The sequence below is a fragment of the Poecile atricapillus genome, chromosome 2 (assembly GCF_030490865.1).
Source record: "Poecile atricapillus isolate bPoeAtr1 chromosome 2, bPoeAtr1.hap1, whole genome shotgun sequence".
NCBI classification, from domain to species: Eukaryota; Metazoa; Chordata; class Aves; order Passeriformes; family Paridae; genus Poecile; species Poecile atricapillus.
Genome location: NC_081250.1, coordinates 135,748,306 through 135,771,349, shown reverse-complemented (window position 1 = coordinate 135,771,349; position 23,044 = coordinate 135,748,306). Strand labels below are relative to the sequence as shown.

General features: G+C 37.4%; 1 protein-coding gene across 1 annotated transcript in view; it reads left to right on the top strand.

The window, feature by feature from the left end:
- The first annotated feature begins 10,114 nt into the window (after nucleotides 1-10,114).
- Nucleotides 10,115-23,044, top strand: part of ANGPT1 (angiopoietin 1) — a 150,091-nt gene continuing 137,161 nt past the window's right edge. Inside the window, exon 1 of the mRNA XM_058833639.1 lies at nucleotides 10,115-10,686. Within this exon, the coding sequence (XP_058689622.1) occupies nucleotides 10,390-10,686 (297 nt within the window). The 5' untranslated portion in view covers nucleotides 10,115-10,389. The remainder of the gene's footprint in view (nucleotides 10,687-23,044) is intronic.

The window sequence follows — 23,044 nt, the reverse complement described above, 5'->3', positions numbered from 1 at the left end:
GGAATAGGCAGAGCCACATCAGATGTCACTGCACATTACACTTCATACCTAATTAGTGGTCCCAGCCACTTACATAGTGTCATGTTGGGTAGGGAATGAAGGGGACCTGAGTTCATGGCACTTCAGACTTGGATGTGAAACTAGGGCAGATGAAAAATCTGTATACGGGATATTTCTTTTATACACTTCAGAATCTAAGCAACAAGATTGTATCATGCAAAAAAATTCCACAGAGTCTGGCTTGCTTGTATCTGGTTTACATATTCAAAGATGTACTTAGAATTTTGATGGTTAAATTTGTCCTCATTTAGCCACTTGTTTTAAAATAATGATTTTCTATATCAAAAATATTATTGGCCAGATGGTGCTTTTTATAAGGCACAATAAAGTACAATAAATGTTCTATAAATTACTGAAATGACTGAATAGATGATGTTATATAAACACCTGATTTTTTTTACCTTTTATACAAGGAATTTAAAGTACTTTACCAACAGTAATACTTGGATACAGACCTGTATACTCTCCTGCTTACTGTGTTTCTTCTCTGCCTCCTCTCTTTTTCCAGCAGTTACAGCTCAGATCAACTCAGTGCCAAAAACCTGGCTCTTGCTCTGGGACCTACCTCGTCATGTATGGCTGATAAATGTTCAGTGGGTATCTGCTGATGCTCATCCTTTTAGAAGATACAGGTGTTGAGATGTTGTATAATTCTTAGAAGAATGATAGAATTAGAAGAAAAAAATGTCAAAAAGACTATTCTATTTTTAGCATTCTTGATGTAACCTTCTTACTCAGAATGTGGAGTTTTCTAACTTCTAACTCCACATTCTGAGTAAGAAGGTTACATCAAGAATGCTAAAAATAAAATAGTCTTTTTGACATTTTTTTTTTCTAAAAATTATACAACATCTCAATGGCAAACCAGGGGAGAAAACCCTAAACTACCAAGAGTGATCCCTTTCCAGGTCATGAGCCCAACACTCCATAAGAGCCAAGGTTAATATTTATCTATGCCCTGTGGCAGTAATTTTGAAGGTGTTGATCTTGGGGATTAATTACTGTTTTAAACAGGCAGTTAACAGTTTAAACAACATTTTTATTGGCATACAGAAGTTAAATGTCTAGTAGTGTGCTGATGGGTTTATGATGACCAAAGTGAACCAAGAGTTCATCTTTGAGTCACATATGATTGGAGGCGTGGGGTCATTTGAGTACCCTGGATTAATGTATGTGAGAGGTACAGTAAGTGCTGTACACAGAGAAGAAAAAACATTCATTTTTAAATATTTTACTTCAAACCATTTTGTGTTCTATTCACATAATATGAGCTGCAAGGTTCAAAGTTCAGGCTACTGGTTCTCCAGTGATGTGATGTCTAAGCAGACATGTTCCTGAGGACATAGTCCAGGCTCTGGTGCTCATTTTTCAGAGATGATTTTCCAAAGGACACATCAGCAGAAGAAGTATTTCTGGGGTGTCACAAGTGTCACTGTACTGTGCTCACAGAAGTGGCTGAAGAACTGGCTGCAAATCTCATAATACTTTTAGACATGTTTGTATTCAATACAGTTGCTACAGCATTTATATGTTGAGTGGCATTAGAGGAAATGAAAGATATTTGTAGTTCTATTTTCTCCATTTTTACAGCTATAGTGATTGGGCATTTTTGAGAATTTCAGTGTGAATAGAAGCATAGGACCTTTATTATGGCCACCTACTAATGGCTCTGCCTGCTTTCTGCAGGGAACCACAATGCTACAGCATCCTGTGGAGTGAGTTTTACACCCAATATTGGGCACATGTGCCAGAGCAGGTTGTACAAAAGAGCTAGAGAGAAGCTCTGATGGGAAGATAGCACTTCTTCCCTGTGGCTGCAGTGTGACATGGGGACATCTGCACCATAGGGCTGGGTAGAGATATGCAGTACAATGCCTGTGCCTCGGTACTAGGAGTACCCTTGTCCCCAGGACACGGATTCCTATCTCTGTTTTCCATCACTGTTCAAAAATACTGTCTCTGACTTCTATTAATGACTTGAGTCTAGCAGGCCAATTAATCAGAGCCAATTTTTGATAAATGCTTCTCCTACACAAAATTATGACAGCTTGCTGTCTAAGTATAGGATGAGTGTGTCCTATATTTCATCCAAGACATGTGACACGTGGATGAAGTGAGGCTATTTAGTGCGGTGCAGCTGGCGTGCCTTGCTGGTGCGATTCCACAGAAAGTGCTCACAAACCATAGCTAGCCTCTTGCCTCACTGCTATTTATTTGTGTTGTCTGGCTTCTTGTTTCCTAATTAAAAATGACATGTACAGTTGGGAAGAAGCTGACTGGTCTCTTAAAATAATTTTGACCGGTTGATTGAGGTTTCTAGTTAGTTAATGATGAATTTTGGTATTATGGCTGCCAGAATGTCGCACAGAAAGCCAAGTCTCTGCCTCATATACACATATGGAATGTGAAACCAGAAGCTGTTTGCAAAAATAAATAATAGGTGTGACGAGAAAAGTACACTATAAAATATAAAAGATATTTTATTTATAAATCACCTTCTTAAATAAGAAATACTTGCAATTCCTAATTCCAGACTGTCTCTCTGTGCCTCTCCCTTTCCATGGTTGCACTGCTGTTTATTTACCTCTTATACCTCAGATTCCTGGTGACTTATTCCTGCCTTTTTCTCTGCTATATCTGTCACCCAGTACCTAACTCTCAGCTACTGGGAATGAGTGAATAAATAGGCTGAATATAAGGAAGCTGCCATGGTTTTAGGGACTGCAAGGACCTAGATAGGTGGAAGTCAGATATGGCAGTCTTGCTATCAAAGTATTCCATCAGTATTTGACTTAATTCCTGAAAATACATGTAGTAATACAGATATATAATCAAATGGTCTGGTAGGAGAAAGAACTCAACATTCTGACTCTCTTTCAGAGGAAACAGTAAGATTTTAAGGATTTATTTTTTGCAAAATCTGAGCTTTTCAGACCTGTGATAGGTTGACATAGCCATGGAGAGATTATATTTCCTATAGTTTCAACTGAAATGCAACTTTACGTTGTCTTTCACCGGGTTTTAGAAGAACTTTGTCCATTTTTTTGGGTTTGTTCCATTTACTGCATTTAAAGTGTTTCCTCTCAGCTGGGAATTCTGTAGCTTCCAAGCTAGGTTGCCTATGCTATAAATCTTGCTATTGTCCATGTCAAAAGCATTTATATTGTTCATGTTCTGTTCTCTGCTTCCTTTCATAAAATTTGTCCTCTCCAGAACAAGTACCAGAGAGGTGATCCTGAATGCTGGAAAAGTGGGAAAACTGGGCTGCTTGCATTGGGTAGTTATCATTGCTAATGGCCTCTCCAGCTCCTGTAAGAGTCAAACTCTGGCCAATAAGTTAAGCTAAGTTGGATGAATGCTGAAAGAACACATGGAGTTGAATGTTGCCATTCATGAAAAATAAAATATGGGTGAGAATCCAAAAAGCTCAAAATTGAGATTGCTCACTCTTGGGACTCAATTTCTCATTTAAAATGAAATACGTTTTGGAAACATCATTACATTTGTCACAATTCTCCTTTTAAATAGACATCTAAAAAAACTGTTTTAAAGTTGAACTCGAACAAGGATAGCAATCCAAACTCTTAAACCTGTTTTCCCAGTTTACAGCTGAATCAAAAGATAGGTATTTCACCCACATAATTAACTATTAGCTTGTTGAAGGATGAGTGTCATTCTTTTGACCGAATGCAGAAGATGCAATATGATTGTTCTAGGAAAGCAATAATACCAGACTTTTCACAGAAACTTGTAAAATGAAGATTTGGTACATTCTCTGAAGCTTTTTTGTCTTTGCCTCTTGATGTATAGACTACATCTCTTCCAGGCCATTTTTTTTTTCTAGTCCCTTTGATTTGCAGGCTTTTTTCAAAAAGTATGTAGAAGTTAATCAGAGCTCCCCAAAATCTCAAGAGAAAAAGTTGATGCTCATAACTTCTACCACAGCATTATATCAAATAAAATTAATTTCCTGTGGATTATTTTATCTAAGTCTATTCTAGGTAAAAATTTTAGAAAAGCATTCTTATCAGAAAAACCTATCTATCTTTCAAGTAGTAGGTCTATATTCTTTCTACATGTACTTTAGCCAAGTAGTTAAATTCTTGTAGAACATAAATACTGAGAATTGACCTGGATTTACATCCTTTTCTATGTGAAAGAGAATGTTTTACATTTTAATTTTAAATATATCACAGAACAGCAGAGACTGACTTTTGCAGTTGGTGGCTCAGAGTGTCATTAAAGTTGATAGGGAGTCTGGCTGATATGTGTCAACCAGCAGAAGAAATCAGATTATGAACTCATGTTTTGCTATGAATATACAAACCCAAAAAGACCAGAGTCCGATTCCTGCCTGTCTCCATATCAGGCAGTAGAGGGATTTATATCTGGGGCTCACCTCCAAATGCTCTGACCATCCTTGTCAGTGGCATCATTTCTCTCTTTGCTCCAGTTGCTGAGTTCAAAGATCTGAGCTATAGAGAAGCCTATGAGGAAAAGACTTTCTGACAGGACAGAAAGATTGAGCTCACAAGAGCATTCCACTAAGGAAGGGTGGTTACATCTCCAATTTCTTCTATGAAAAATGTAAGAGATTTTGTAACCGATATTTTGTCCTGTGTCTCTAACAATTATATATCTAGTTCTCCTCAGAAATAAGGCTTTTTAAGAACCTGAATCAGAATATTGGTTTCCATTAGGGTTAGACTGTAATCTTAAGAATTTGAGTTAAGACTCCAAAGGAAAGATGTTAATTTGCTAGTCCATAGAGTCTGAAGAAATGTCAGTGTGTTTTTGTTATTAAGTGTTCAACTTTTACCAGTATTTGGAATAATCTTTTTCATTTACACTTGACTACGGGACTGCAATTCCTTTCATAGGCAGATCACACTATTGTGGTTCCTGCTTTGTGATTTCAAGAACAGATGCACATGTAGCACTGCACTTGAGGCTACATGTTAAATTAAGTCAGGAACTGAAGGTAACGCACCAATGGATTGCTGTTTGTCCCCTGTATTTTCTCTGGTAAGTATTAAGACACAGAGATAATTCATAGAATAAGTAAATCATTCAACCAAACAACAAAGCTGATAAATAATTTCCAGCAAAGTTCACTTTCAATTAATTTGCAACAGAAGGCACATTCACATGATAGGGCTGAAATTCCTGTAGGCATACAAAATATCTTTCTTTTAAAACCAGGCAGTTTTAGGATTTTGCCTAGGTTTTACACAGGAAGATCACTGTTGGTCTTTTCATCAGGCATTTTGATTATTTCTATCCTTTTGAATCAGAAACGTCATACCCACTGTGTTCCATTACTGTGTATCCTCCTCTTTGATAGTGTTGGGGGTTGGTCTTTGAAAATAACCCAAGTGTCCAGAAATGTTGAAAATAAGGGACAAAATTTACCCTAAACAGATAAGAAGAAGATGCTTGTAACATTACCTCCTTCCCCAGGGAATGAGACCAAATTCAACAGAAGTAATCTATGTGCTTTGTCTCTACATGCATAAACTCAGAGATTGCTTATGAATATAAGAACAACTTGATTTACCCACGTCATGAGAATAATATTTTAGGAAACATCTACCTCTCTCATCTGCTGTCATATTGGAAATAATCCAATAAACCTTCTGAGTGAGACAAAATTCATACAGGTTGTACAGCATAAGCCATAGCTCAGATGTTTCTGTAAACCATCATCTTCTTCTAAAAGCTGCTTTTTGCCAGTTTTAATGGTCACAGCTGTTTACTTGCTCTCAGGTGTGAAATTGAATGCTGGGAGAGCTGAGCTGGGCTGCAGCATGACTGGGCACCCATCACTGTGTTCCTTTGAAGGAAGAATCTGGCAAGCAGCATTTTGTGGGATCATGCCTTAAGTTTGCACATGTGAGTATACAAACTATAGTCCTGAGGAGAAATTTATCTGAGATGATTACTTGCTTTTTCCCTTGAGAGTAAGGAAATGAAACATACAGGTATTATGTGCTACGAATAAGTGGGGCCATCTCCTCTGAAGAAACTGGAGAAGCATTAGCACATAACCAGTCAGAGTTATGAGATTTTAGATCCCATTTCATTTGCTAGAATTTATATATGTAGAATGAGGTTTCTTGGAATGTGCTACACTAGGAATAAATATTTTGTGCTCTACTGTTTGTTTACTGAGAGAGAAAATCTTGCTCATTATACCTATACTCAGAAGCCATCCTGCACTGATTTCCCATACACACCAAGGAAGCTGAGTTGGAGAATTCCAGGTCCTGTGTGTGACATGATGAAACCTTATTGCAGCTCATCTGCAGCAATAACACGTATTGCAGCAGAAGTGTAAAGATAGAGAAATAGATTTTTGTTTCCCAGAATTTATAATTGAACTCTGAGCATACATATGTGTTGGCAGAAGCCACTAAATTGCATTAATTCTAGATATGTAGGAATCATGTGAATGTAACCTTTATCTGGATGTTGAATTCTCATTTATTTTGCCTTGTAAGATTGATTACATATTGAGCTATAGTATTTTGCATAGCTATTAAATAAATGATGGATTTGAGACTTTACATTGTCTGGGAAGGAAGCCTCTGGATCCATCCCTTCCCTGTTACACAGAAGGAAAAGTTCAAGGAATATGAAACTAATCATTGTGATGGAGGAAGTGGTCTTAGGAAAATAAAGAACCTTTTAAACACATCCCTACTCAGTTTCTAGTTGAGCAACTGTGCAATCCTGGGCAAATCATTTAGATTTTATCTCTAGGATATAATGTAAGATCCTGCAGAAATACCCACAGTGACTTTGACTGAACTGTGAGAACTAATTTTTTCCTCATCTCACAGAAAGTTTCAGCTCTTGCAAAGCTGGGACGTGTCACATAGATCACATGGTAGTGGAATAATAAACTGTACATTTATCAAATCAGGTATAAGACATCAAACCACTGAAACTCTTGAGCAAGATGTTTTGTTTGGCTGGTTGATTGGTTTGTTTTTGAAAATAAAAAGAAAACACTTTAATAGGAATTAGGAACTTCAGAAAATGAAAACTCTTATTTCTGAATCTGTTGTCCTTAGATAAAATGGAATTCTTTATAAAATTGCAGTGTGGAATTAAATGGAATAATCTGTACATCTGGAAAAAAGATTTTTTCAGTATTGGTTGTTGCACTTCTTTCTGTATATGCAGGAAAACACAAATGTGTCAGGGAGGAGTATAAACTCAACCTGGCCTGGTTGGTTCAGTGTGTTTATCAACATGACTTTGCTGTGTGTTTGGGAAAACAGCAAGCTGACCTTGCTGGTCCCTGTGTTACAGGACTGGGAATGTCTGCGATTCTAGTTAGGGACTCTGATGAATTGTTCTGACTCTGGGGTCAGCCAGAGCAGCCCTAAAGCTTGCTGAGTTTCTGTGTAGCCAACAGAGCTGCTGCCATTTCAAGGAGGCCTTGAAAATATTAAAGTGCATCCCATCACAATTCATGAGTCCCTGTGCTTCCCACCGGGCTAGAAAGGCTGCATACTAGGAGTGATAGAATGGATCCTGGGCTTCCACCAGGCTCCTGCCATCCCTTCCTTGCCTCTGCATGAGACCTCACGTGTTTGGACACACAAGATGTCCCAGAGGGACTGCTCCCACATCTCAGATGTGGATAGTGCATGGGTGGGGGGAGTTGATTCTCTTTAGTAGGGAAGCCTTAGTGCAGTGTGCTGGTTGGAGATGCTCTGCCACATCTCCCTGCTGTGCCACCTGACACACTGCCTCTAATCTAATCCTAATCCATTTGGGGCCTGGGGTAGGGGTCTGAGAGGCAGGTGCTGTGGTAGGGAACTAAGCTGGAGACAAACAAGCAAATGTCAAAGATGCCTGGTAACTCTGCATAGTTCTTAAAGGTCTTGATGGCTGTTAACCCTCAAGAAGAAGGGGACAGAAGGGGAAGGAGAAGCCACCTCAAGCCATCAGGAAGGGGCCACATAACAGCAACAAAGTGAGCCAGCTCTTCTGTGAAATCCTCATCTGAAAAACATCAGTTGTAAATTTGCAATTTCACTTTTCCACATTTGCATGTGAATAAATCTGATGCTTAAATGCTCTGCAGAACATGAATGAGGCATTTGTGTAAATGTGTGTTCATATTTGAAAATATCAACTAAAAACCTAGGAAGCCTTTGTACACCCACCTTTGCTATCCCTCTTTCAGCTTCTCTGAAGCCCTTTCATAAAGAACTCTTTTTTACTTACAAGAAAAGCATGTATTGTTGCTATGTTTGTGCTCTGGTATTTTTGCTTTCCCTCAGAGGGAATAGCTGCTTTTTTGCTAACCCTTCAGCTCAGTGTCTGATCCTAAAGGTTTCTTCCCTTTTCATCTCTGACCTTAGACGAGCATATATCTTAGAAATACATTTCATAATGTATTTCATTATTACACATAATGTAATGTGTAATAAACCACAGCAGCATTAGTTCTGGTGGTGGTGGTAGTGAATTATGGGAAGTCCTGTATGAGAGGAAGAAAATGAACTAAGAAGTTGGTTCTCAGAAACAGAAAAACAAATGCTGAGTTGGCCTGAACAGTGCAGAGGTAGAAGGATATTCTGATTTTGCTCAAAGCAACATTAGCATTGATGCTTTGCTTTTTTCTTTGTCCTCTTCCCTATTTTCTCTCTCTCTACACATTGGATATAAAAAAATATAGAGAGAAACATGAATTTCTCATTTTTTTCTATTTTATTGTAGGGAATATTACTTCTTGGTTCAAATGCAGTGGTTTCTTTCCTGATACAAGATGTTTTGTAGTTTGAGTAGGAATAGCTTGCATGGGAACAGGTCAGATGCCTGGCTAAATATTCCAGGCAGCTCTTTTAGAATGTCATCGTAGTTGTGATACAGGTCACAATTACATGAGCACTGAAGTTGTTTGCACTCAGTATTTGTGAAAGTAGGTCTTCTTGATGTTTTTTTAGTGATGCACTATTGCTATTTAGAGGACTACTTGCTTTCATGGGAAATATTGTGCAAAGTGCTCCACGTTAGTTTTGGCTGATATTTATTTAATAACAGCAAATACTAGTACAGGTACTCAGATCCAAATTCCTCTGAATTTCTTGAATATTCCAGTCCTGTTTATAATCTGTGCATTTTTTTTTTTATTTGTTTCTAGTAAATACCAAAGACATTATTTAAGATAGTTTCTTAAGCAGTTACCACAGTCATCTTATATTATTTCTCATTCTTATATGAGGAAGTTACCCCAGAGGAAGTTTCCACGTGTAACAAGGGGTGCCCGTATAGCCCATATAGACTTGCAAATTGTTGTTGTGTATGCGATAACAATGCAGTGGTACAGAAGATAATCTGGAATACTTCAGTCACCATCCCTCACTGGTTTTTAATTAGCTACCTTAGTTTAGATACCGAACACAGAAAATTATTATCCTTCTGAACAGCCTTTCGCAATTTCTATTTGGCAACTCTGATTTCAATATATGATGTAAAACAGCTCTCTGAAAACTGTAAAAGAAACACAACTGTCTTAGAAAATTAGATAAACGTAGTGAGGGTTAAACTTAATTTTTTTTCCTGTGTCATTCGCCCGACCTAGAATTCTTTAATAGATACAGAGCAGAGCAGAACTGAAAGTATTTTTAATTTCAGTGCTTTGTATATTTACAGAGGGATTACAACAAACTTCTACACTTTATCTACATTTTAATAGGTCAGTGCGAACATATGAAGTGTATTAAGGTGGACTGACTTACTTATTAAAGTGACGTGAATTCGCCCAAAGCCCCCAGCAGTTGTATGCAGCAGGGGCTGGGCAGACATGCATGATTGAGGTCATGCATCCAGGCAGTTTGTAAGATGATCCCTCTGTACTGAGCCATCAGCCATCCTTAGCATAGGGGCGCACTCATACACGCATTCCTGTCAAGTCATCTTGTGAAAGGCTGCTTGCTTCCAGCTTGGCTTGAAAGTGCAACCTTAATAAAACTCACTGAAGCCTAAGAGAAAATAGCAGTTCTGCAGCAGATAGTGTAGGGGAAAGAGACTGGGATATGCATATGCAGCTGACTAAAGCAGGCTACATGCTGGACTGTAACAGAGAGGAAACAATAAATCTTAGCTACTATGCAATAAATATTCCCAATTTTAACTAAGGAAGCTATCCTCACAGTGAAATTAAAAAAAAACAAACCAGTTTATCCAAGCTTGATTGTTAAAGTGCTGCTCCACTCTTTTTTCCAAAGACTTTAAGGGAAATTAAGAACAAATTTAAAGAAAGAGGAAGAAAAAGTTTTTCTTAAAGCAGGAAAGGAAAGTAATAATAACATGTCAGTTTTCTTTTCCTTTGCTTTCCTGGCAGTGATTCTTGCTCTTGTAGGCTGTACTAACCAGCGCCGGGGTCCAGAAGCCAGTGGGAGAAGATTTAACCGGGTTCAGCACGGGCAGTGCACCTATACTTTCATTCTGCCAGAACAGGATGGGAACTGTCGTGAAAGCACGACAGACCAGTACAACACAAATGCTCTTCAGAGAGATGCTCCTCACGTGGAACAGGATTTCTCTTCCCAGAAACTGCAACATCTGGAACATGTGATGGAAAATTACACTCAGTGGCTGCAAAAAGTAAGTGTTTCTTTTTTCATTTCTCACTAAATGTTTTTTTTGGGGGGGATGTTTATGCTGTTCAAAGTTTTCATTAGTTTCTATGAGAACAGAAGTAATAAGGATTGATATAGTTCTTGGCTGTGTAGGAGAGAAATATTTTAGCCAGAGTGCACCCTTCCTAGTGACATTGCTTTTGGGAGCTGAATTTTCTTCATTTTACTGAAAGATGTGATTTCTTAAAGCTTTTTTCAAATAACTGTGGATGCGTGTGAGTCAGAGAACACAAAAATCCTCCAGAGACTCTGCTGAGAGAACTTACCAAGTTCTTATAAGCTCTACTTATAGTTCACAGACTCAGCTCAGATGTCATGCAGGATACCTGCTACTGACAGCAAAAGGGAGCATTTTAAAAAATCAGCATTTAAGGGCACTGGGTTAAGAATATCATTGCTCCTCCATAAACAGATCCTATAATACTATTCTACCCAGCTGATTGCTGGAAAGAAGCAGGAAAATATATAGGCATTCACACTTGTGAAACTTCACAGTAAACATTTTTAACCATGTTGAATACACTGCTCTTGAAATAGCCTGCTTCAATTTGTGTTTATATATGTGCATTCTTTCCTAGAAAGGGGAAAATGGCTTTCAAGGTGTTGCAGTAACTTAATAGAAGCAATTATTTTAATGAAGTTTGGGTCTGACAGGCTTAAATATGTGAATAATTTCACTTATATGAGCAGTCCCAGTCACCTTAGCATGATTACTCATGTGTGTAAAATTACATACCTTGCACAGATGTAGTCCATACTTTGGTAAAGAAAATGCTTTGGGGTAGCTGACCAGTTAAAATAAATAAACAGTCTGGATGTAGTTATTGGTGATATTCCCATTCATATGCTGCCATTTTGACCTGGCAAAACTTAGAAAATTGCACAATTGAGTGATGCAATTAAGCATGTAATCTGGTACAAGAAAGCTGCTGTATGTATCCATTCCAGAGATACATCATTTAATTCCAACACAAGTTCATGCCAAGAATGAACATCAATAAAACACTAATGAAGACTCTACTCTCTGGACTAAAACTTCATATTTGCATAGCTGCTGCTAACCTATCTCATTTACAAGTTTTGTTTCATCCAGACAGTATATAAGACATGAATATGTTAAAAAGCATATCTACTAGAATTCTTAGAGAGGATTTCCTGATTTTTTTGTAAATTATTTTTCTCTTGCATATCTGGCCAAGCCAGAGAGAAAAGATTCTGTGTGGAAAATATAACCAAGCATTTAATTTTTTGACTACTTCCTTCATTTTTTAATGTCTTAATCTGCCTTGGGGAATATGGGGCTGGAAATAAGTGGATGTTTTATGTAGAGAAAAAGAAATTATTTTACTGTGCCTTGGCAGGCTGAGATAAGCAATAAAAAGAGGAAAGTTGTTTTCTGTTTTTATACACATATGATTTTACTTGAGGAAATTGCCTGCTGAATCATGTTTCTAAGACTTATTCTGTGTTTGTCCACTAGAGACTGAACTAAGATCACTGTTTCACTGAACATGAGGCAATATGAGTCTCTGGAGTGTGAAAGTCTGAGGGTTAGTCCTCTCACACTTTGGAGGGAAGTGATTAAACAGGTAGGAAGCCCAGTGAAAAGTGTTTATATTAGGACTATTTTCTTCTGCAATGATTTTAAAACTGGCTGAGAGCAGAGCTATTCCCCTCCTCCTTTCCCTCCCATCCCCCAATGCCCTGCTCCCAGGGGTTAGCATAAAACTGGGATTATGCATGTATCCCCATGTGTCAGTTTTCCTTGGAATGAAAGGACCTGTTTCTCTGTGTGAAGGACCATGTCTCACTCTGAACAAATGAGGCTGATGCAGCTCCTTTATAGCATCTCTGAATACTGAATTTGCTTTGTTGCTGTTGCCACTACAAAGCATCTCAGCCATAACCCATTTCCTTTCAAAACATGCATAATGCTCAAGTGTAATGAATATATTATGTAGGTATCTCACATCTCATTTTTGTACTCTGCATTTATATTCTCCCCCCCTCAAACTTTCTACACTAGACAGCATTTTACAATGCACCTGCTGTGAATGAACTAAAGAATAATTAACAGTTGCAGGTCTTTTATTGGAGGAGAGTACTTATAATTGAAATAATGTTTAAGAATTTTAGAAATAGTTTTACTTACATAAAGGAGTTATGTTTGTTGATTCAGGTAATATATATAGCTTTTAATAAAAAATTAAATAACCAATGTTTGTCAAAGTGAATTATTTTCTCAGTCCAAATGCTCTCCTGTGATAGTTAAAAAATACTTGCTGAATTTTGTAAGAATCATGGCTTGCTTAAATTTTAATTTAAAATTTTTATTTAATATCCAAACTATCAGATTTATAGAAGCAAAACAAGTATACTTTTCTGTAAAAAATTAGTTTTTTTTTCTTAATGCAAAATTGCTTCTTTGATGATCTGCAAGCTTGATTGTAAATAAAAATGCCTTTGCTTGGGGAGCCAGTTACAGGCAATTAAGCCCCAGCCTTGTCCATTATAATTTGCATATCTATAAGCAGTGTAACTAGGGCTGGTTGACAAACCAGGGACATGGCAAAATGCTCTGTTCAGAAACTATGCGGAAGAAGATGATTTGGTAAACATTTTTAGAGATTTTCCTAGAACTGTTTATTTTAATACCGGATAACTTTCCCCATTGTTTAAGCTTGGGTTTCATTTCTGCAATATGTTTATACTGAAGTTCAAAACAAACAGTTCATCACATTTTCTTTCTTGCAGTAACTGACTGGCTCACGTGACACTGTTTGGTATTTAGTTGCAGTGTCTAAGTATTGCCAAAGAGGAGTTACATGAAATGTTATCATCATGTCTTGCTTAGGAAGTTGCTGTTGGCTTGCTGAACTTAGAGTATCGATGCAGTCAGTGTACATTCAGGATAGCTCTATAGATGATATTCCATATACATTTCTTGACATCTAAATGATAGTAATAATTGTTTTAATAGTAATAAATTGGTTTTACATGATCCACTCTTTCTTTTCTTCTTGCTCATTATTTAAGCAGAGTACCATAAAAGTTTAAAAATATTGCTTAATGATTGTATAGTATTAGAAGCTAACACATACAAGTATTACAAGACAATAGATACAATTAAACAAAACAAAACAAACAAATAAAAGTAGATTTAACTTACTTCTTTTCCCTTCAAAGTGCCTGTGCTGTTATTTACCAGCTACAACTGAGGAAGTATGAAATTATGTCCTTTATTCAGTCATTAAAAAAAGAAATTATGAACATTTTTTCTGGAATATCTGTAACCATCTGATAGTCTAACATTTATTCTTAGAATAATTGTACTAAGTTATTTTTTGTGGCATTTTTTTTTATCTTTGTTGACTTCCTTATTTTGCAAGAGTAACAGCACAAGTGCTTACCTAGGTTTTAAGCAGGTAAGGGATCTAGGTTTTGAGGGGACCAGTCATTATGAAGAAACAAATGTCTTCTGGAAAGACCAGTGCCTAACATTCTGTGCTGTGGCTCCTCTGAAAGTCTGCCACTTTGTGCTTTCTGTACCATCAGGGCTTAACTACTGTTTTCTGCAATGAAATATAATAATATATATGTGTGTAGAGTGGCTGATTTTTGCCTTGGTTTTTATATGGTTTGTTGAAGATGGGAAAATCCCTTACATCACTCTTGCTGTGAAGCTGAGTGGAAATTTGACACAGCAAGCTGAGTGAAAATGTGACAGAGCCTACCCTGAGTAGGATAGATTTAAAGAGCTGTAATAATGCCCTATCAAGCAAATTTATATTAATATAAAGATGGAGATGGTCACTGTGTGTGAAAATATTTTCATATTAAGAAACCAATTTTCACTAGTTCAAGTATCACAAGAAATAGTAAAGTTCCATTTTATTTATAATTATGTTTCATTGGGCATTTTGTAATGTAACATGTGACCTAAAAGTTCACATGATATTTGGATGTTAAGTGCAATCAGGAGCTACATGTTGAACTTCTGCTAACTCTCACAAAGAAAGGTGGTCAGTGGATTTGGAATCCGCTATTCTGCATGCGTGAGCATTGCTAACAGGGCTGTGTAAAGAATAGCTTTCCAGTAAATCCTTCCTTTTTCAAGGTGGACCAGAGCTAAAAGAAAACAGTGAAAAAGTTTCATCCAAAACTGGGAACTACATTCCTATTTGGTATCCACCTCAAACCTGTATTTATTTTTTAGACACAGAGGCTGCTTATTAATCTGGGAGCTCCTTTCTGTTTTGGAGTCAGTGATTTCTCATATCCAAAGCAGAACCCTATCCTAGTGATATTTGAAGGGCAGTTCCCACAAATATGTTGTAAAAAAAAGTGTGGAATACGAATTAGTGGTATTTCTTAGTGTACTACTCAATGAGCAAGTATATATGTATAAAATTCAGATTTAAGGAGTAAAAATAACTTAATGGAAATTAACTGGCTCTGAGAAAATTCATGTTTGAGTGTAAATCCAAAATTGCTTATATGCCCCCAAAAATCTATTGGCCAAAAACATGCCTGCTTTTCAAAGCTTTATTAGTCAAATTTCTCCAGCCCACGGAATATTCTGGTGTACCCACAAGAAAGAGACAAGACTTCAAATGTGGAAATGCCTGAAAGCTTTACATTACTGGGGAATAATTTATTTGGCAATTAATTTTTTTAAGAAGCAGAAGAATCAGGGAATTAGACTGAAGAACAGTTTCACATGTTGCCGCATTTGGTAGCAAATTACTTAAAAAAATATTTCCCATGCTTGGAGTGAAGGCTTTATCATAATGTTCAGTAGGACCTGAATGTGTTTATTTGCAGTGATGACATCCATAATTAGGAAATTTCTGGTAATAATAAAATATTAAATTCATTAGTCATCAGATTTGTCCAACTGAGATCCCCATGGGAGATCTCATTTGGAGCACTGAGAACTTTTCTAAATGAAACTGATATACAGTAAATTGTATGTCATTTTGAGGGTGCTGAGAACTCACTGTTCCCATTCAACCAAGCAACCTACTCCACAGTGCTGTGTGCCGTGGAAAAAAACAAAACTAAAAGACTGCCACTGGGGCAAAAGTAATAAGATTGGGTATGTTAGGCCTGCATCATCTTACCCAAACTTAGAATTATAGAATCACAGGATCGTTAACATTAAAAAAGACTTCCAAGATCAAGTCCAACCTTTGACCAAACATCACCACGTCATCTAAGTCATTGCACTAAGTGCTACATCCAGTTATTTCTTTAACACCTTCCTGGACAGTGGCTCCACTGACTCCCTGTTACCATTCTTAACCACCCTTTCAGTGAAGAATTTTTCATGACATCCAACCTGAACCTCCCCTGGCAGAGCTTGAGACCATTTCCTCTTGTCCAGTCACTTGCTGCTTGGGGAGAAGAGAGCAATCACCACCTCACTATAACCTCCTTTCACGTAGTTGTAGAGATTGATAAGGTCAGCTTTGGCCTCCTTTTCTCCAGCTGCTCCTCATACAACTTACCTTTAAACTCTTTACTAGCTTTGTTGCCCTCCTCTGGACCTACTCCAGCCACTCACTGTCCTTTTTGAATTGACTGGCCTGAAACTGGACGCAGCACTCGAGGTGTGGCTTCACCAGTGCCCAGTACAGGGCAATCACTTTCCTAATTCTGCTGGCCGCACTGTTTGTGATACAGGCCAGAAGGCCATTGGCTGCCTTGGCCGCCTGGCCATGTGCTAGCTGACATTCAGCTGCTGTCAAACAGCACCCCCAGGTCCTTTGCCATTGGGCAGCTTTCCAGCCACTGTTCCCACTGCAGGGGGTTATTGTGACCCAAGGGCAGGACCCAGCACTTGGCCTTGTTTAACTTCATACCACTGGCCTTGGTCCATAGAGCCAGCCTGTCCAGATCCCCCTGCAGAAACTTCCTACCCTCCTGCAGATCAGCACTCCCACTCAGCTTAGTGTAGTCTGTGAACTTACTGAGGATGCACTTGATCCCCTCATCCAGTTCATTGAAAAAAAACATTGAATAGGACTGCCCCTAGTACATGAGCCTTGGGGACTGCACGAGTGACTGGCCACCAGCTGGAAGCAGCACCATTCATTATCACGCTCTAGGCCCGGTCTTAGAGCCGGTTTTTAACCCAGAAAAGAGTGCAACTGTCCAAGTCATTGGCTGCCAGCTTCTCCAGGAGAATGCCAGTTACCCAAATAGTTTTTTCTTTGCTGTGGAGAATCTCTTAGTGCTGTGTCATTAGACAGTTGCAAGCCCAGAGGAAGACTCAGCTGTCTGAACTGTTCTGTGGAAGTTCCTGTTTCTTTTCACTGACCCTAGGAAAATCTGGAGCAGCTCACTTCCTGATTCAAATGCCTCAGTTAAGTATGATGGATTTAAGCTTTACTTCTGTCCATGCCTGTAGCATGGACTTTGCTTGTGACTGTTAGGAAATTGTAAACTTGAAGTATTACAGTTTCCCTTTTGTAATACAGATATAGCACTACGACTCAATTTCACAAGGCTGTTGGGAGGCATATGTTATTTTTGTGTTGCTTTTGGGGTCCTTCTTGTGGAAGGTATTTTGTGCTCTTAACAGTGTATGTGTTATAATGTTTCCAATATTTACAAAAAATTGTGAGATTGAAAATCTTTTGGAAGGAAATTGTTTTTAATATGAGTAACTAAATTAACGCATAAAAAATTAGGAGATAAATACAATGAATGTACATCTATAAAACCAAGAATATCTTGAAGGTTGCAGTTAGCTAAATGGGTTGTCCTACTCACAGTCAGAATAGTCCTCATTCTTGCAGAGTTTTTAAAACCCATCAAGCAGCTGCTGCTCCAACCTGTATCCATCTGCAAGGGACTGAATCCTGTATGGATTCTCATGAAGACCAGTGCGGTATACCTTGTTATTCAGAGCTACCAAAAAAAAAATAACAATAACAAAAATTTTGGATAAACTCATTATCAAAACTGGGGTAATTTGCATGACCTATTGCAAGCAAAATCTGAAAGGTGAAGATACTTAACTGTCTGTTTGTATTAATCTCAGTTTACAGTTCAGCTTATTTCAGTCTTATTGTCTGTAACAGCAACAATTGCAGAAAAGGAGGAGCTAGTAAATGAAGACCTTCTAAAAGCAGTATCATGGTTTAAGTTTGCTGTGAACTCATCTTTAACACTAGCAGCTCAAGTGTCTTGAATAAACAGCCCTGGTGTAAAAGTCTTCCCAGTAGCATAAGAATTTCCTCTCTTGTTAAGGGGTTGAAGTTTGATCAGGAAAAGGAAATTGAAATAGTTTCATATTTCGTAGAAAAAAATTTTTTCTTATGAAACAAGCTGTACTTTAACACAGAGTTATTTTTGTTCAATCACATGTCCATATTTTAGACAGCATTATGAAACACCAGGGTGGTGAATGTTCACTTGGAAGGGTAACTTGGAAATGCCATAAATTGTTGCACATTTGCACTGCATTCTCATTAATATTTCTACACAAAGACCAAGATTCACTTTTCATTGCCTTAGTTAGCAATCAGGTTAATCTAAGACAGTAAGTGACAGTAAGTCACTACTCAACTGGGATAAAAATTCTAATCAAGTACTTGCACCAGTCTAGTTATCCCTGTTTAAAACTGATGCAAATAAAACTGGCATAACTTTCTTGTCTAAACAAGACCTAACAGTGAGTTACACTCAATGTTGAACAAGTATACGGTGCAGACTGTCAAAGCAAGACAGGTAAAGAGCCAGCAGGAAAGATGCTTAATTTACACTATATAAATAGTTTGCTTTCAGGTTTAACTGAACCAGCCCACCAAAAAAATTGTTTAAGACGATGCTGTAATTACTCAGAGGAGGTCATACAGAAAATCTGTATTCAAGGCCATGAAGCTACCTGATTGAAGGAAATTTCTTATACTTCCTTGACTAGCTTTTAAGAGGAGAAATGAAAAATAAACAGGAAAAAATACAGTAAGAAAAGAGTAAGAGAACTATGCTATTTTTACGGTGGAATAGGTGTATCTTTAGGAGAGTTACTTTAAAGGTCTGTTATATGATAGTATGTGATCAATCATATGATCTGTGTTACTAATCCTTTCTTAAAGGAGAGAGAAATAGGCTGAAAATCCATATAAAATCCAATGTTGCAGTTGGAAAATCTACGTAGGAGATCTATGAGTAACATGTGGCTGATGAAAAACTCAGTAAGAAGTCTGCAGAATTTTTTTCTTTTTAGCACCTCTAGTGCATGAGTGTGTGCACACATATATGCATTTTGATCTTTGTTATCCTCAAACTGACCTGTTGGCATAAAAAAAAATGTTAGCAAGATGAAACCTTGTTTGTTGTACATGCATTAATTCTGTGTGAATGATTCCCCAGCTGTATTGCTGAAAAAACATTTTACAGAAGCGCATTTGCTTTTGTCACTTCCAGAATGTATATGAAGCAGGAATTTTCATATATTCTGGAAAAAATACTGGACTTTTGTTCTCCCATCCCAGGCACATTTCTGTCCTTACATGTGCATATGTTGCAAGACAAACCAAATTGTGCTCTTTGTGGACATGACATCTGCTTCTTTAATACAAAATAAAGGTGCAGAGGTGTATAGCTATAATTTTTCTTCACTTCTTCTGGGGATTTTTATTTGTAAATTCTTGCCATTTGTCATGTTGTCTCTAGTTGTCTTGTTGCAAATAGAAGTACCAGTCATTACTTCTGACGTAGAAATGTATAGAAACAACAAAAATTCTCTTGTTCCAGTTAGCCCAATTTTCTTATGATTCTGTTCTGCCTGAGAGTTTGGGTACTGGTATTCTTTCTCCTTCTCTTTTACCAAAGACGCTTGAGAAATTACAGTAGAGATAGGATAAACTGCGCATTCCTGCCAGGATGAAATTAAGGCAAGATTAGGGAGCTGTGGGAGAAAATTTGGAGTATGAGCAGAAAACCTTAGAAGGTAATTTTTCTGTTTTTGACAGCATGGCTTCTTTCATGCTAGAACACAGATGATCAGATTAGTGCTAATCAATTTTGAATCTAAAAATTATTTCTGCTGCAGGCTGATGTGCTGTTTGTAGACTGATGTGCTATTTGTAGACTGATCCTGCCTTCTTTCACATCTGAACTTCCCTTAAAGGCTTTCTGTATGCAAGAGATTTTTCTTGAAAGATACTGTTTTAGTTACAAAATGTAATTCTTAGAGATAAAACTGTTAGCAGATCAGACTTTTAGTTTCCTGATCTGTGATCCACCAACCTAAAACTGCAGAAGGAACTTTCAAGGTTTCAAAGAGAAAAGCACTGAGTTTGAGGCAGGTGAGTCCTCCTGCCCACTATTTTAAATGTTGCAGTAAACTTTGAGTCATTACCAAAGGCTATTCATTCTTCAAAGTGGGATTCTTATGTCCTGATTGTACGTGAAAAAAAAATAGATCTTGATATGTAAATGTAATATTTTGAGATGTATTTTAATTCTTCACCTCCAAGACACTCCAAATCCACAGAACATATTGCAAATATGCGCAAAAATCAAAGAAGAAATCCTAGTACAATCTCTAGAGATGCTTTTTCATTTATCTTCAGGATTGTTGTGGACTTGCCTGCCCTCTGGATCATATTGTTTATGAATGTTTTAAAGTTGTCAGCCTCTGTTTATAGAAGTGTATTTTTCTTTTGGAATCTCTTGCCTGCAAATATGGTCTTGCGCAGTGGAGATTTAGGGAAAAATAATTTAGTTGTTGTTAAAATACAGGTTTTTTTTGTTTCCTATTTCTAGGCAAGCTATTGAATGAATGTTTGAATTTGTTTTAAACCACCCATGGTTCTATTTAATAGCACTTATTTTCACTTTCATACATTCAGCTTTGAGTAGCTTTAGTACTGTTCATTTTCTGGGAATTTTTGTTCTCATGCAGAAGTATTTTGAAGGAAAGAAAACTGTATTAAATATTTTTTTTTCTTTAAAACTCTGCCATCAGTTCACTGTGTGGGTAGCAGTGAGGGTGAATAAAAGGTTCACTTACATGTTTCTTCTTACTTCTGAGTCATGCGTTTGTGTCTCAAAAAGGCAAGTATCTTCAAATAATTATATCACTATCACTATTAGAGCACTACTCCTAAAAAAAAGTTGTTTGTTTTTTTTTATTGAAAATCCTGTGTAGAAATTAGTTTATATTTCTAAAATCTCAGAGAAACTTCATATAAAATGTTTCCCCAAAGTCTCCTCCAACACCAAAGAACTCAAAGAAGACTGCTGCAGCCTTTCAAAAATTGGGCATTCATATGCAGAAAAAAGTAACAAAAATGAAGATTTAGAATCACTGCCTTTATTATTTAAGTATATTTATTTGTGTCATAGTTAAATATTTACCCTTCCCAGCCTTAATTCATCAGGAAATTCCTGTAGCCTTCTAGGCCACATCAGCAAGTCAACACAGTAATGGGAAGCCCCCAAACCACAATGTCTTTGGTGCTGTGCCTGGAATTTTGAGGATCTGCTTAGAAGGAAAATTGCTCAAAGAGATGATCTAATCTCTTCCTGAATGAACTATTCCCCTTTGTTCCTTGGCTAAAATGTTGTTCTTCACTCTGTGTGTGACTTACCATAGTAGAGATAAATGGTCAAGGGCCACCTATCTTTCCTGCGTCACTTCTATCCTGTCAATGGGAAAGGCCATCAATGCTCTGCTAGAAGGTTTTTCTGTGTTACTATTTGTGTGTGGAGGAGATATGGACTGCAAAATTCTTTATCACTTTAGCCTGCGAAATACAGAGGTGATGATTAAGGTTGTTTCTCTTCACATTTTTCTTGAATGATCCAGTTTGATCTCTTGGCTTTTCTAAGAATTCTGGCTGATGCAATAAATATTCTTTTGTATATTCCTCTGACATCGTTGACCTCCATGACATCCCACAGCTCAACCATTACAGCCTCTGCTTTCATGTCAGTTGTTAAAAGAACTATTTGTACCTGTTCCAATACCAAAGTTTTATGCAGGGAAGCAGAAGCAAGACAACTGTATTTGCAGAGGCACACAGGGAAGAGGAGTTTGCCGTGTAGCACAGTGTTATTGTTAAAGGTAAAGGACGATTACAGCAGAATTAATTCAATAATAAATGGAAAAAAAAAAAAAAAGGCTTGATCTGCTTGATGACCCAGTTTCTAATTGGAATATCAGTCTGTGGAGGGTCATCTCAGAGAAAGTGTAAGGGACCCAGAGAGATATTGAAAAGGCTAAATATAAGGTGGGAGGTGAGGGTGATGCTTCAGAGCAAGAAGTCTGTCAATTTGAGGTCGATAGAAGATTTGGTTAAAAATTCCTGGGAAAGGTAAATGATAAAATCCACAAGTTTGTGGATTTTCCAAGGTACCAACCTATCACTAAAGCACACGCAATCGAATACCTTGTCCTGATGTGACAGAAAAGACTGAGAAATTACTTTGGTATACAGTACTGTGTTCAGTAAAGTGTCCTGAAACAATGTAGATGTAAACTGTTTACTGGTGTGTGGCCCTAGAAATGTCATAATACTGTGTATTTCAGCAGTAATACAGCCTGCTGAAGAAAAACTCATCATAGTTAAAATAAGATCTTCCTTTATTTAAAAGAACAGAAAAACTATTTTTCTAAATTTAAGAGTATAGGAGTGAGTAAAAGAAGATGCTCAGCAGCATGTTTTAGTGATGAATCCAGAAAGTCTCCAAATTTTGCTGGTTATCAAGATATATCTAAAATGCAGATAATCCCAGGCTGAAATGCTGGATGGAACCCAAATGCCATGTGGGGCATTATAGGTTGTAACTAATGTGTCACATTGCCACCAGGAATGCCTTTGCAGCTATCAGTGATAACCTCATAAGCAGTGCTAGTGTTTGCTGTTTATGACCATTAAGTGAAGAAATAATTTGGTAGCGTCAAGCAAGCACCTTGGACAGTTTGTGATGATGAGCTAGAGGTCAGGAATACTGGAAAGGCACTTGCCCAACTTTGCCAACTTTAAATATTGCAAGATCTAAGAACTTGACCCCAAGTGTGCCAAGGGTCCTTTTTCTGAGTTGATGTACTCAAATGTTTCATGAGGCAAGCTTTAACCAAATAAAATATTTTTTTAAAAAATTTCATCATTGGAGTGTTAGCACAAGGACATAGCTACTTTTTACAGACTTCAACAGGATGTACAACTTAGCTGGAATTCCTCTGTTACACTGAACAAGCACATCCAAGTTTTATTCTTTTTGATAAGTGTGTGAGAATGAGAAGTCCAAAGACTTTTTATAGAGAACATTGGCACAAAAGTTCAAAAAATAGATTTTTTTCC